At 57.2% G+C, this 13,535-nt stretch overlaps 1 protein-coding gene across 10 annotated transcripts in view; it reads right to left on the reverse strand.

Moving 5' to 3' along the window:
* Nucleotides 1-13,535, reverse strand: part of ARHGEF10L (Rho guanine nucleotide exchange factor 10 like) — a 158,517-nt gene that overhangs the window by 28,294 nt on the left and 116,688 nt on the right. For all 10 annotated transcript variants that reach the window (XM_024749717.1, XM_024749721.1, XM_024749715.1 and 7 more), the window contains 4 exons: nt 11,112-11,198; nt 9,754-9,980; nt 7,976-8,130; nt 874-1,022 (listed from right to left, as the gene is read on the reverse strand). In XM_024749717.1, the coding sequence (XP_024605485.1) occupies nt 874-1,022; nt 7,976-8,130; nt 9,754-9,980; nt 11,112-11,198 (618 nt within the window). The remainder of the gene's footprint in view (nt 1-873; nt 1,023-7,975; nt 8,131-9,753; nt 9,981-11,111; nt 11,199-13,535) is intronic.

Genomic DNA, 13,535 nt, shown 5'->3' on the forward strand with positions numbered 1-13,535 from the left:
GAGCCAGGCGTGCACAGCTCCGAACGCTGCACTCATGCTTCAGCAAAGATGGGAAAGTTAGCACCGAGACCCTGAGGTTCAATCCCGGGTCTCAGAGCTCACCCACAGCTCCCTGGGCCTCAGTTTCTCCATCTGCCAAACCAGGACAGTGTTATCCGGGACCCGGCCCCAATCCCCTGGGATCTTACAGTCGCCTGGCTGTTGAGTAGCTGATGTATGGCTGTAAGAGAGAGGATAGAGCGGGCGAGAGAAGCCGTGGAGGCACGCGGGGGCCTGTCTGTTCTGACCCCAAGCCCACACCCACAGCTCCCCTCTGGGCCTGGTGGCCGTTCATTTCAAGTTGATAATCCAAACACATCAAATAACGGCAAACTTCACCAAAATACCATTCAGGGAGCTACACGGGCATGGGAAGAAGCCCCTGGACCAGGCTCTCATCCCAGGGCTGAGGATCCAGCAGTGCTTGTGATGGGCCAAGGCAGGACCTAGCAGGCTCCACGTCCACACTGTTTAAAGAGCCCAGCGCCCAGGATGGCTGCGTTCACCTTGGCTATCCCCTCAGCACAGCTGGGTCCTGGGTACCAGTGGGAGTACAGGGACCCCAGCTCCACCTCCACAGGGAGCAGCAGACACAACGGAGGAGCTGTATCACTGCCCAGTGGGCCGGGAAGCCTTCCCCTCACAGCAGCCCCGAGGGTGCGTGTCGGGGCAGGGGGTGGCCCCCTCTTGCTGCCCAGCAAACTCTGATGATCCCTGAGATGCGGCTGGGAGCCGAGAGCGGTGCCAGGTAGAATGCAAGAAGGTCTGCGAGGGTGTCCCCGGAGATGACCCCCCCAGGGCCTGGACCCACCAGCCACAAGGCGGGGCCGGTACCTGAGTTTGCAAGCTGGTGGCATCCAGGACAGTGACCCGGGGCCCACAGCTGGCCCACACGGTGTCCTCCAGGCTCAGCAGGGTGCGGACGGGCCCAGGTCCCACAGTCAGGCACACAGGCGGGCTCTCCAGGTCCCAGGGGACGCCTCCTGGAGGGAAAGCAAGGAGGCAGGTCAGCAGCAGGGGGTGGGGGATGGCAAACGGCTCAGAGGCCCGGGGCTGCTCAGCCCTCGGGAGCCACGGGCCACAGCGGCGGCCACGCCTGGCTCCGTGAGAGCTCTTGGCCCCTTTCTCTGCCCCTCACCCTCCCCAGTGGCATGGCAGCTGTTCCCATCTGTCTCTGTTTATGTTCCACCAGCTCTGGGGGCTGTACTCCCCACTTCTCCCTCCCTCCCTTCCTCTCTCCCTTTCCCTCTCTTCTGTGCATTCATTCCACACACACCTAGCAAGCACCTACTCCATGCCAGGGCCTGTAATGGGTGCTGTGAAGACAGAAATAAATCAGACACAGACCCTGCCCTCAAGAAAATCCCTGCTGGATGGAGAAAACAAAGGGTTAAACAGCAGTTACCATACGAAGTGCCAAGCCCAAGTGGCCAGGCGTGCACAGAGGGCCTTGAGAGCTGTTAAGATGGAAGGAACCAACTCTGCACAGGAGAATTCCAGGGAGGCTTCCCCGAAGAGGCAGCATCCACAGAGCCCTGCCAAGAAGGTGGCACATGGTGGGGAGTGTCCTGGCCCTGGTTCTGCTAGCAGCTAACTAAGGACCTTGAGTGCACCTCTCTACTTCTCAAGGCCTCAGTCTTCCCACCTGTAAAATGGGGAGGGTGCTGCGAATAAGACTGTCTCTGAGGACATTTCTGACACCGTAACTTATTGAAAATGAGTCTTGCCTTCTCACACATCTTCTCGCCTACTCCAAGGCACTCTGTCACCTCTACCAAGATCTCTGATGACCTTCCTCCTCCAGAGATGCCACCACCCCAGGTATGGAAGGAGGAAGTCCTGAGAGGCCATCAGTCCCCAGCCCACCATCCCTGAAGACAGGCAGATGAAGGGATCTGGCCCAGCACTGAACGAGGCTCTCTCCCACCACCCTAAGGGATGCTCGGCTCACCCAAGAACATGCCAAGGATCTTCCCTGGCATGAGAGCGGTGCCCACGGAGACTGGTTTTTCTCTGAAGCTACACCCGATGCCATACAGAACCCCAGAGGCTGTACTGTCTGCCAGGCTGCCAGATGGGACACGAGGGTTGAGCAGGAAGTGGGGCACACCTCTGAGATAGCGTCAGCAGTGGGAGACAGGACAGAGCCTGCCACTGGCTTGTCAGTGCCCAGCCACTCCCGTCCCCCCTCCACAGGGTCCCTGGAAGGGGTGCAAAGCAGCCCCGGCACAGGCCCTCCCTCTGAGCCAGCTGCTGGGTGGTGCGATGGAGCACAGCTGTCTGCAGAGCTGGAGGGGTGTGGCAGGAGGACCCATGGAAGACAGACCAGATTCCCCCACCAGCACGCTCCCCTCCCCTTCCTGTCAAGCGTGTTCTCCTCTCCCCTTCGGCCCTACTTAAACTTGGCAGACTCCCAGCTCAGCTAAGAGTTGGAAAATACACCCCCCAGCCCCCGCCCAACCAACACACATCCAGTTCTTTCCAGCCCATGAATAGGAGCATGTGGGAAGATGCGGCCTCTCAACCTCTGCATTAACTTGGATGGGTGATGGTGACGTCACCTCTCTGAACCTTAGTTTCCTCATCTGTAAAGTGGGCATGATAACCGTGCCTACACCTCGCCGGATGTTGGAGGGATCAAATTAAATGTGTAGAATGTTTAGCACAGGGTGGGCACCCAGTGAGGAGCGTTGACAGCTGTTGCCACATTCTGTTACACGTGGGCATGCCAGGCACTCTTTTCATGAATTATTTCATTACCTCCCACCAGCCTATGTGGAAGATTCTATTCTTATCCCTGTTTTACAACTGAGAAAACTGAGACCCAGAGTTTAGAGAACCAGTCCGAATCACACAGCTCGACGGGACCCACTGCTCATTAGCTCTGCTTGTTGGCTGTCTTTTGACACAACACGAGAGCCCGCGGAAGGGCACTAACTGATGCGACGGCAGACACCCAGGGAGCCCAGAGCTTGCACAGAGCCACCCAAGGAGGGTGGACCAAGCAGGGTTGGAACTCGGCTAACTCTGGTCCTGGCCTCCTTCCCCAGTCCCTGCTGCCCTGTCAGGTTCCAAGGGTTTCCAAAGATCTCTGGGGAGAGTGACCATGACGCAACCACGCCTCCACAAGGGACGCTGACCCCCATCGGGCCACCAGAGCCACAAAAATACGAGGCTTTGCGCGCCCTCCAGCGGCCAGAGGTGAGTATTGCTTGTGGCCAGAAGCTGGAGCTCCCGCCACTAAGGCTAAGGTGGGGGCTGAGACCCCTGCCAGGAAGGAAGCAGCTGGGATACTGGAACCACACCCCAAAAACGGAAATGCGAGCTCTGCCCCGTGGGCAGTGATGACCAGCAGAGCCCGTGCACCCTCTACTCTGTACCTTCCTGGAATAGTACAGCTGCCTGGGGTAGGGGGTAGCATCTGCTACCCTTGAGGGTCACATGTGCACTGACCACTCCTCTGCCTGCTGGGCATCTCTCCTGAATCCAGGAGAGAATGATTAACTGATAAAATAATACCGATATCATTATATCAAAAAGGACACAGGACAGGAGTCCCTGATCCGAAGGCCCATGGCGGGACCCTAAACAAGAGGTTTCCCCTTGCTGGGACTCAGTTTTCCAATCTGCACCCCAAGGGGACAGACCTCTGACCTCTAAGGTTCTTCCCAGCCTCCACAGGCCACAAGTCTAAGACTTTAAACATAATCATTGTGAGCTCTGGGCAGGGCTAGAGCCCTACCCACCCCAAGCCTGCTGGGGGATCCATCCCTCCACCTGCTCCCTGCCCACCAGTGGCTCTAGGTACACATGCTCCAGAACACACATGCACGCCTACAAATTCACACCCGCCCCCTGCAAGACAGCCCATTCGTGAGGGCTGGGCCCGGCATCAGCTCTCACGCCAGATGAACGGAGATGAAGCCCCTGTCTCAGCAAAAGCAACTGCAAGAGGCAGGAGTCCCTCCTCCCCCAGGCTGCAGGGGAGAAAGCCCAGCAGGTGTCCTTGCGGGTCCAGATGGAGCCGGAGCCAGAAGTTAGGATACAGAGTGCAAGTCGTTAAGATCGAGGGGGACCCAAAAGGCAGCCAGTACCCCGGAATTAATAACAACAGTAACAGTGATGATGGTGGAAAGGTAACAGGCATGAGTCTCTGTGCCCAGGCTCCGTTCTGGGCACTTGTGTGACTGACCGCACCTGGCCTTCACAACCACCCGCTGCAGTGGGGCTGAATTCATCCCCATTTTACAGGTGAGGAAACTGAGGCTCCAAGAGAAGCAGCAGCAACAGGCCCGATCTCTCACAGCAGGGACCCAATCCCGACAGCCTGACCACGTCCCAGACCATCATTCACCCATTCCATCGTCTGGTCCCTCCGGGGGGTGACCCTGGCCCACGTCCCCAGCATCTAACCAGGGACATTCCCACACCCCAACCCAGGCCCGGTCACGCTCCTGCCTCTGCTCGGAGCCGGGCGTGGTGGCGGACAGAGGGGGTCCAGGCAGCCCCGCCCAAACACAGGATGGGCAGGGGAAGGGGTCGCCTGGCTCATGTCCCAGTGCAGTACCAGCCACCTCGTGGGCACTGAACGTGTATTTGCTGAGTGAGTGAATGAACGAATGAGGGAATGAATGCTGATAAGAGGAGGCTCCTGGGGGCAGCAGACTGACTGCCACGGCCACACTGCCATTGAGTCGGATTCTCCATCTGTCACCTGGAGCTTGGACTCCAAGGCCCTCCCAGCTCTGACAGCCCAGGACTCCAAGTGGCCTGGTGACCTTAGAATCTTCACAGTTACCTCACAGCTGCTGGTTCCACAGGACCTCCAGGACTCAGCAGGTCCCCAGGTTGGTTTCTACCTGTTTCACCCAGTATTTCTGGTCCTGCCCTTCTCCAGTGAGCCAAAGCTGGGCCAGGGATGCCAGCTTTATCTGGTCTTGGTCTTAGCCAGACCCAGGCAAGACGGCAAACCTGTCATATGGACACTGACAGATATCTCACCAGTATCTGCTCCACGCCCAGAATAAGGGTCTGGATTATTCAAAATCCCCATGGGGCACCAGAGGTGGGTTCTGCGGGCCCAAGGCCAGAGGCTGGCCCGGGAGCAGCTCTCAGCTCCAGCTTCGGGGCTGGGATGGAGTGGGGGTATCTGAGGGGTATCCGAGGCCCCACGGCTGGGTCATGGGCCAGGCTGATGATTCCAGACCCAGCCACACGCAGCCCAGATGAAAGGCGTGTGGTCCTGAGAGCCCCCCTTCCTGCCCTGGCCACCTCTGGAGGACACCATAGGAAGGGGAGGCACCAGGCCAAGGTCTCACCCAGAGGCCTCCCTGGCCAAAGCCAAACCAAAAGCCAGAGGGTGGGCTCCCATGGACAGAGTGACCCAGCCTCCCCTACCCGGCTGGCTGTGGCAGCCTCCCAGACAGCCTGCCTACGTCCACTCCATCCACCAGCCACAGTGCTCGGCCACTCCCAACACTTCCCTCCACTTCCCATCGACCGAGACAAACCCCAGGTCCACAGGGTCCAGTCCATCTACTCCCAGACCCTGCCTGGTGCTGCTTCCCACTCCGGCTACTGTCCAGCAAGACAGCCTCCCCACCAGACCAAATGCTCTCCTGCTTCCAGGTCTCTGCACATGCACTTCCCTCGGCGAGAACACTGTTCCCCCAACTCCTCACTGGCCTGGCCGCCTCTCTGTCTTCAGGTCTCACCTTCAGGATCTCACTCCTTAGAAAGGCCTTCACCAACCAGCCCACCCCACGCACAGGAGGTCAGGCTCTCACCCGACACCCTCTTCTTCCCCTTAGGACCCTCAGCACGATGTGTAGTTGTAAGCTTCCTGCCTGTTCCTTTGACTCATCTATACATTAAACTTGTCCCCCTCTATAAACTGTGAGGGTGGGCTCACATCTGGTTTGCTGGCCACCATATCCATGGTGCACAGTAGGTGCTCAGTAAATACTTGGGGGACAAATGTTTGCAAGGTGGGACAGCTAGTGGAGCATCTCAACCTCCTCCTCTAGGCAAGCGAGCACCCAGCCAGCCCTGGAGGGAGGATACTTAGGTTCAGGTCTCGGCTCACCTGTGGGACTCGAGGCAGTCCCTCCCCACCCAGAATATGAGGGTGTGGCATCTGATGGCCCCCAATGGCTCTTTTGGTTCTGACGAACCACCAGGCTCCAATCCCAGGCTGAAAGCCAATGCTTAGACCCCATCCCCCTATGGGTTGAATTGTGTCCCCCAAAATTCAGTCCTTGAAGTCTTAACCCCTAGTACCTCAGAATGTGACCCTGGTTGGCAACAGGGTTGTTGCAGTTGTAATTGGTTAAGACGAGGTCATATTGGAGGAGGGTGGGCCCCTAATCCAATATGACCGGGGTTCTTATTCCAAAGGGCTATTTGGACACAGGCTCACCCAAAGAGAATACCACATGAAGATGGGGGATATGGTGCCACAAGCCAAGGAGCTACCCAAAGCTGGGAGAGAGGCCTGGAACAGATCCTTCCCCAGCGCATTCCGAGGGAGCACGGCCCTGCCGACACCTTGATCTTGAACTTCCAGCCTCCAGAATGTGAAACAATGCGTTACACTGTATAAACCACTCAGTTTGTGGTACTTTGTCGTGGCAGCCCCAGCAAACCGATACACCCCCTCGCCTCCTCCCAACCCGGACGCCCAAACTAATGAGTCAGGAACCAAGACGGAAAGGGCTGGAGGCAGCCGAACTGGCGGCTGAGAAGCCAGCGCAGGCAGGTCAGGGCTCCCAGCCTCCCGTGGGAGCCAGAGGGTAAAAGTCCTCTGAGAACCCCTGATCTAGATCTCCGAAAATCTGAGCCCATATTGACATTCACACGCACAGTCTGTCTGATGGTGAGAGGGATTTTTTCCCCCTCCCTCTACCCCCTTTAATTAAAAACTATAAACGCCTTATTGAAAGCTAATTTAAAATACCAACACAGTGCCAAGTGGCAAAAAAAAAAAAAAAAAAAACAGAGAAAAATAACAAAGTAAAAAAATTTTAGATTAGGAAACTAACATATATAAAAACACCCACCCCCCCAAATGGAAAAAAAAAAAAAAAAAAAAGCTCAGTACAAATATCCGGTTATAATCCTGCAACAGGCTGTGATGACGCAACAATTAGAGGCACGTGGGAGGGGGAGGGAGGCTGAGGCTTCGGCACATCAGCTATCTCTGGAGGTGCTGGGGGCAGCTCTCTGCTCTGCCCAGCCCTTGCCATTGGACCGGGAGCTGAACGAGTCATGAGGGGACAGGGGACCACAGCACTCGTGTCCCTCCCCGAGTCTCAGCACCAGCATCCATAAAGGGGAGGCAGCTCTCAAGGGTCGTGGCGAGAATTAAGATAACGCGCCTGCGTAAGCACTTCACCCCATCCCGGCACACGGCAGCTCAAACGCTCTCAGCCCTGCTCTCCAGACGTTATTATCTGTGCCGTTGATGACTTCATAAAATCATGGAGATTGAAATGCCTCACCCCACTGGGCACTCGCTGTGCCGGGTCCTATGCTTTGCCTTCACTGAATCTTTTACCCCACAGGTACCCATGAGCTGTGGGTGTTACCGTGGTTCCCATTTTACAGATGAGGAGACTGAGGCACAGAGGAGAAGCTGCTCGCCCATGGACACATCTGTCATCAGGGCAGAGCGTGGACATGAAGCCAGATCCATCTGAGCCCAGAGACCCTGCTCTCATCCAGCAGAGTTTCCCGCCAATGGGCTGAGCTGCCTGTATGGTAGTGAGCACCCCGTTCCTGTGGGGATCAGGGATCTCCAATCTCCCCAGCACTTCGATTCCCCGATTTTTTTCTGAGCTGCCTCCCTGGCCTGCCTCCCATAGACGCTCTGGTACAGGATGTGGCTCTCAGTCAGGGCCCAGGGCTGCCCCCATCGCCCCCAGCCCCCCATCCTTACCGCTGGTCCCAGGGTACGCGGCGAGGGTCCCATCCTGCAGGCCGGCAAACAGGTGGAAGGGGCTGTGTCGCAGGCAGAGCACGGGCTGCAGGCCTGGGCTCCTGCAGGTCGCCAGGCACTGGGTGCCCGTGTCCACGCTGCTGTAAACCAGGATGCTGTGGGGAGAGGTCGAGTGACTCACTTAGCCCCCCACGTGCCCTCCTGGTGAGAGGCTCCGAGCCGCCCCAACCAAGCTCAGCGAGCCTCCCTGCTGTGTGAACAGGCCGATGCTCGGACTTTTCCATGGGTGGCCTTTAGAGGATGGTGCCCGTGGAAAACAGGGGGCTCTGGGTGCAGCACAATAGAGGGGCTAAGAGAACAGTTTTCAGGGTCACACAGACCCGAGGCTGAATCCAGACATGGCCCATCCAGCTGACTGACCTGGACCGCTGAGCCTCGGTCCTCTCCAAAAAACGGGGCCGTGATGCCTACCTCATGGCCATAAAATGGAATGAAGCACCGAGGTGCTATGTGGGTGAACCTTGAAAATGTTATGGGGAGCGAGAGAAGCCAGGCACAAAAGGCCACACACATTGTGTGACTCCGTTTACCTGAAATGTGCAGAAGAGACAAACACAGAGCAATGAGAAGTGGACTAGTGGTTCCCAGGGATTGGGGCAGGGAATGGGGGCTGATACAGGGTTTCTTTTGGGGGTGGTGAGAATGTTCTAGAACTATGTAGTGGTGATTGTTGCCCATCATGAATGTACTGGAAGCCACTGAATTATACGATTTAAAATGGTTAAAGTGGTGAATTTTATGTTGTTTGAATTTGATCTCATTAAAAGCAAAGAGTGTTCACCAGACCCCTGGGTTCCGTGGACCCAGACCAGGACATCACAGAGCCTCTAGTGTCTCCAAGTTGGTTCTATATATGTTAGCTTTTAGCTCCTCCCCCAGCTGCTTGTGTGGGAAACACTTCATAGTGGGGCTACTGTGAGGCTCACAGCCCCCGGCCCAGGGAGCAGCACACAGTAGGTGCTCAGGAAACATCCTCTCTCCCCGCTTCCCCCGACTCTAGGACAGGCGTGAAAAGCTTGGAGCTATGAGGAGGACGTGGGGGTCTAGCCCATCTCAGGGTCTTGTTCATCACCATCTTCACCTTCCATTTAAGTGGGATGAATATTCATCCTCCATCCACACGGCTGGACCCTCCAGCAGGCTAAACTCTGGCGGGAGTGCCCCTTGCTGCAAGGAAGTATTGCTGACTCACCAGCTCCGGGAGGGTCTTACTGGGGGAGCCCCCTCTGCCAGCAGGTCTCATAACCCGGGAACACCCAGGACGCCTACCCGCCCTGCAAAGCTAACTGAGGCCATAGCTGGGTGGATGCTGTCAATTACAGAGAAGGGACCTAAAGGCTTCACATGTCCCATGTCCTAGTGGACTCTCACCACGGCCCTGCATGGAAGGATGCTAACACCCACTTCACAGACAGGAAACTGAGGCTCAGAGCGGTTAAATGGCATGAGGAAATAGCAGATCCAAACCCAGCTCTGGCTGACACTGAAGTCAGCGTTGCCCTCGGTACCACACTACCCGGAAGGGAGCCAGCTTGCACGAAGCAGCCACTGAAGGGTGCTGGTTAAAGTGCGAGCAGCTCCTGGTTCCCCCTTTCTGCTCTCAACCAGGGGTGGAGAATGTTGGTGGGTGACAAGCCAAAGCTACACGGATAGCCTCCGATGCACCTGCCCAGCCCTGCCCCAGACTGTTCCCAGCCCCTCCTCCCTAGGCCTCTAACCTGCCATCCTGGAGCCCAAGGCAGATGGTGGGGTGCACTCCAGCCGAGGCGTCAGCAGCTGAGCACTTCTTGTCTCCATCTCTGCTCTCCTCCTCCTCCGGCTCCGGAATGTACTCCATGCAGAGCACAGGGGCCACCAGTGGGAAGGACTTGACCGTGCGGGGCGCGGGCCGGTTCAGGGAGAAGATCTCGACCTGGCCCCCTGCACCTTCCTGCCCGCCCCCGACCTGGGGCAGAGACCCAGAGAGGCCATCAGGTGAGAACCATGAGAGTAAAGGCAGAGCTCAGCCCCTGCCTCCCAGGGACCCGTCCCGAACTTCTACTTGCCACTGGGGTTAGGTATCAAGAGAAACGTCCCCCCTCCTGCCCACACATATCCTGCTGTCATTGAAGGTCGCTCGGTCCCAGCTGCCATGGCAACAAGTTAGATTCAGGGCCCAAAGGAAATCAGGTAAAGAACTAAGGTGGACTAGATACCCGGTCAGCTTTCTCTTTCCTCATCTCCAGGGTGAATTTCAACCAACAAATAGTGAGCATACACTCTGCGCTTTAAAATGTCCTTCTCTGTCCTGTTCACTGTTCTACCTCTGTGTCTAGCACATGGCAGGCACTCATTATATACTTGCTGAGTGGATGGATGGACAGATGGATGGATGGAAGGATAATGGATGGATGGATGGATGGATGGAAGGATAATGGATGGATGGGTGGATGGATGGATGCACCATGTGCTAGACACTGAGGAAACAGTGAAGAACAAATCACCCTCAGAAGGGACATTTGGGCTGAACTCTGAAGGGTGAGCCAGAGTTTCCCTGCTTAAGTACCTGGAGACAGGAATAAGCAAGAGGAAGTAGAGGATGACCAGAGGGGTGGTGAGGCTGGAACCTCAGGGAATCTATGGGAGGCCACCATCTGCACACCAGGAGCATGGGGGGTGGGGAACACCTATTTGAATCGAGGGAGGCTCTGCCAGGAACCCCAGGGGCAGAAAGGTGGGCTGGGATCTCTGTGAGAGATGGGCGGCCCTGCCCCCTGACTCCTGGAGTGAAGACCCTGCCATCCACATACTCCACACAGCTTCCCGTTCATTTCCGTCATGGCACCAAGGCCACTTCGAAGCTCACAAATAAGTGAGCTTATTTGTCCCTTGGTTTTCTGTTGTCCCTGGTGAGGTCACACCTGCCAACTCTGAGCACAGAGCCTGGCACAGAAGTTCCCAGGAAGACCTTGCTGGATGAAGGTGCAGAAAACGGGGGCCACAGGCAGGCAGCTTTCTCCAGCACCCACCCTGGGTGCCACCCTCCCTGCTCATGCCCTGAGGCCAGAATCCCTGGCTGGGCCTGGGGGTTACTCACCCAGAGGTAGCCCTGTGGAAGGGAGGTGCTGACAGCCGAGAAGCCCAGCAGGGGACAGCTGACGGGGCTGTGGATCAGGGCCCCAAGCTGCAGAGACAGACGGCACACACAGGGTTAAGTGTCGAGGTGACTGAGATGCTGACATTTGACAGCAAGACCTTGGTCTGAACCACCCGAGGGGCTGTTAAACCTGCAGATTCCTGGGTCCCCTTCAGGCCCCGAGTGAGGCCCCTGAGAGTGGAGCCAGAAAGGGGGCAGGTTCCTCCCCAGGCAGCTCCTATGCACTCGCACTTGACCATCGCTCTCCTAGAACCTTCTGGCCAAAAGGAGGCTGAACGAAACTCTGGGCCAGCAGAGGGATTTTCAAACCAGGCAACTTCCAGATAAGATTTGTTGAAAACCACTAATGCCCACCCCCCATATTTTACAAACAGGGAAAATGAGGTCCACGGAAGACACGCAATTGCCCGAGGCCACGGGGACGGTAAGTGCATCCCCCAGGGAAGCACAATGGAGCGCGATCCTCAGGTCAACAGAGCCCCTCTGCAGACGACCCCTCCAGGACCAGAGGGCTGGGTCCGCAGCCTGGGGTCTCCGTCTGTAATGGGTTGTCACTGAGAACCACCAGCCGCTTGCTTCTTGTGCATCTGCTGCCCCAAACCCCATGCCTCTGGTGGCTCTCTGGGGCCTGTGTCCTGAGCTAGACCTGCCCGTCTCTCTCTCCCTGTCCACAACATTGGCCAGGACAGCAATGTGAGGAGATGGCCTGGCCCTTTCATGGGCCTTGCTGGAAACTCCAGCCAGACTGAAGGAGAAGGAGGCTGAGTGGGGAGAGCTCCAAGGTGCCCCCAGGAGAAACGCAGCACCGCTGGACCTTTTGACAGGCAGGTGCTGCCCTCTGCTGGTCCTGAGGGCCCGGCCAATCCCAGCCCTGCTAGAATATTCTAATAAAGTCTCTAATGGCCATGGGTGAGGGGACCCAAAGAGGTCACCGCATCCAGCCCCCTCATTTAGGAGCTGGCAAACTTGAAGTTTGGTGGGTGGGGGGATGTGACTGGTTCAAGGTCACACAGCAAGTTAATGGCAGAGTCGGGGCTGGAATTCACTTCCGAATCCCAGCCCAGTGCTCTTTCTGATTGAACTCTACCCAGAGGCCAGACTGCCAGGCTGGAGACCTTGGCACTCTGGGGTACAACTTATGCCAGGCCTCCTGGGCACCCTCAGCCCCCTGTTCCCCATCACTTTGCTCCCTGGGGGGCCACATCCAGCTGGGCGCCTGGCCCTTTCTGCCACGCAGCTGCTCCTGTCCTCTCAGACGGGGAGGGGGCAACCGCAGCCTTGGCTCAGACGTTTCCATGGCAACTCCAGCAGGCCGGATGTCAGCCCGGTCAACAGAGCCTGGGTCCAAGACGATGGCAAAAACTCAAACGGCTCCTTGGAGGGGCAAGGCCCTGGACCCAGAAGTCCTGTCCATGCCGGGAAGCCGACTCCCCAAAATCAAGGTGCCCCATAAAGAGTGGAGGAGAGCACAGGCTGTAGAAAGGAGGCCAGCTTTGGACGCAGCCAGCGGGCTCCAGTCCCAGCTCGGCTGCTACCAGCTGGGTGACCCCACAAACCCGTTCTTCATGGTCATGGGGACCTTGACATCCTGTCAGGATGGCCTTGGGTACTAGAGATGGTGGACATGAAGCCCAGCAGCGGCCACTGCTTACGAGGACTTCCTGTGGGATGTGTGAGCACTCACTAAGCAGTAACACTCCGTCAGCAGAATGCTATGGGGGAGGGGCTATTCCACATGAGCCTCTGTGACACACAGTTACGAACAGCAATTCTGGCGGATGGAGGGTGACAGCCAGGACAGAGCCCACTTAGCTAGTGTACTGAGGCCTAGGCAAGCCTGCCGACAAGACCCTCTGCAGCTCTGGGGTGCAGCCCCCAGGCCCCCAAGATGCTTGCATGTTAAAGCTCCCCAGAGTGGGCACCCACCCCCTCCCCAAGGCCCTGTCCCCAGCCAGGCCTCTAACTGGACCTCAGCCCAAGGGAGAAGGGGTTTGCACTGAGCCCTCCCCTTCCCACCCCCCTTGCCCGCCAGGGAGAGGCTTACACCTCGGATGGAGCCCAGGTTCAAGAAGAACCTCCCAACACCTGACAGTCAGGCTATCGCAAACCCCCCAAAACAGACACCAGTGACTTTTCCTTCCTGGTGACCAAGATGTCCTCAAATATTTGCTTCCAATTCTTGAACTCCGAAGGCAGGGCACGCAGCAGACAGTAAGCATTTGACAAGAATCGTATCATTTAAACCTCACTACGATCCAATCAGGGAGGCACCACGGCCACCCCAGTTTACGCACTGAAGACACAGCTGGGACGTGCAGAGCTGGGATTCAGACCCAGGGCAGGTGGCTCCCATGGGGGCTCTTT

Source organism: Neophocaena asiaeorientalis, unplaced genomic scaffold (genome assembly GCF_003031525.2).
Source record: "Neophocaena asiaeorientalis asiaeorientalis breed wild unplaced genomic scaffold, Neophocaena_asiaeorientalis_V1.1 scaffold275, whole genome shotgun sequence".
NCBI classification, from domain to species: Eukaryota; Metazoa; Chordata; class Mammalia; order Artiodactyla; family Phocoenidae; genus Neophocaena; species Neophocaena asiaeorientalis.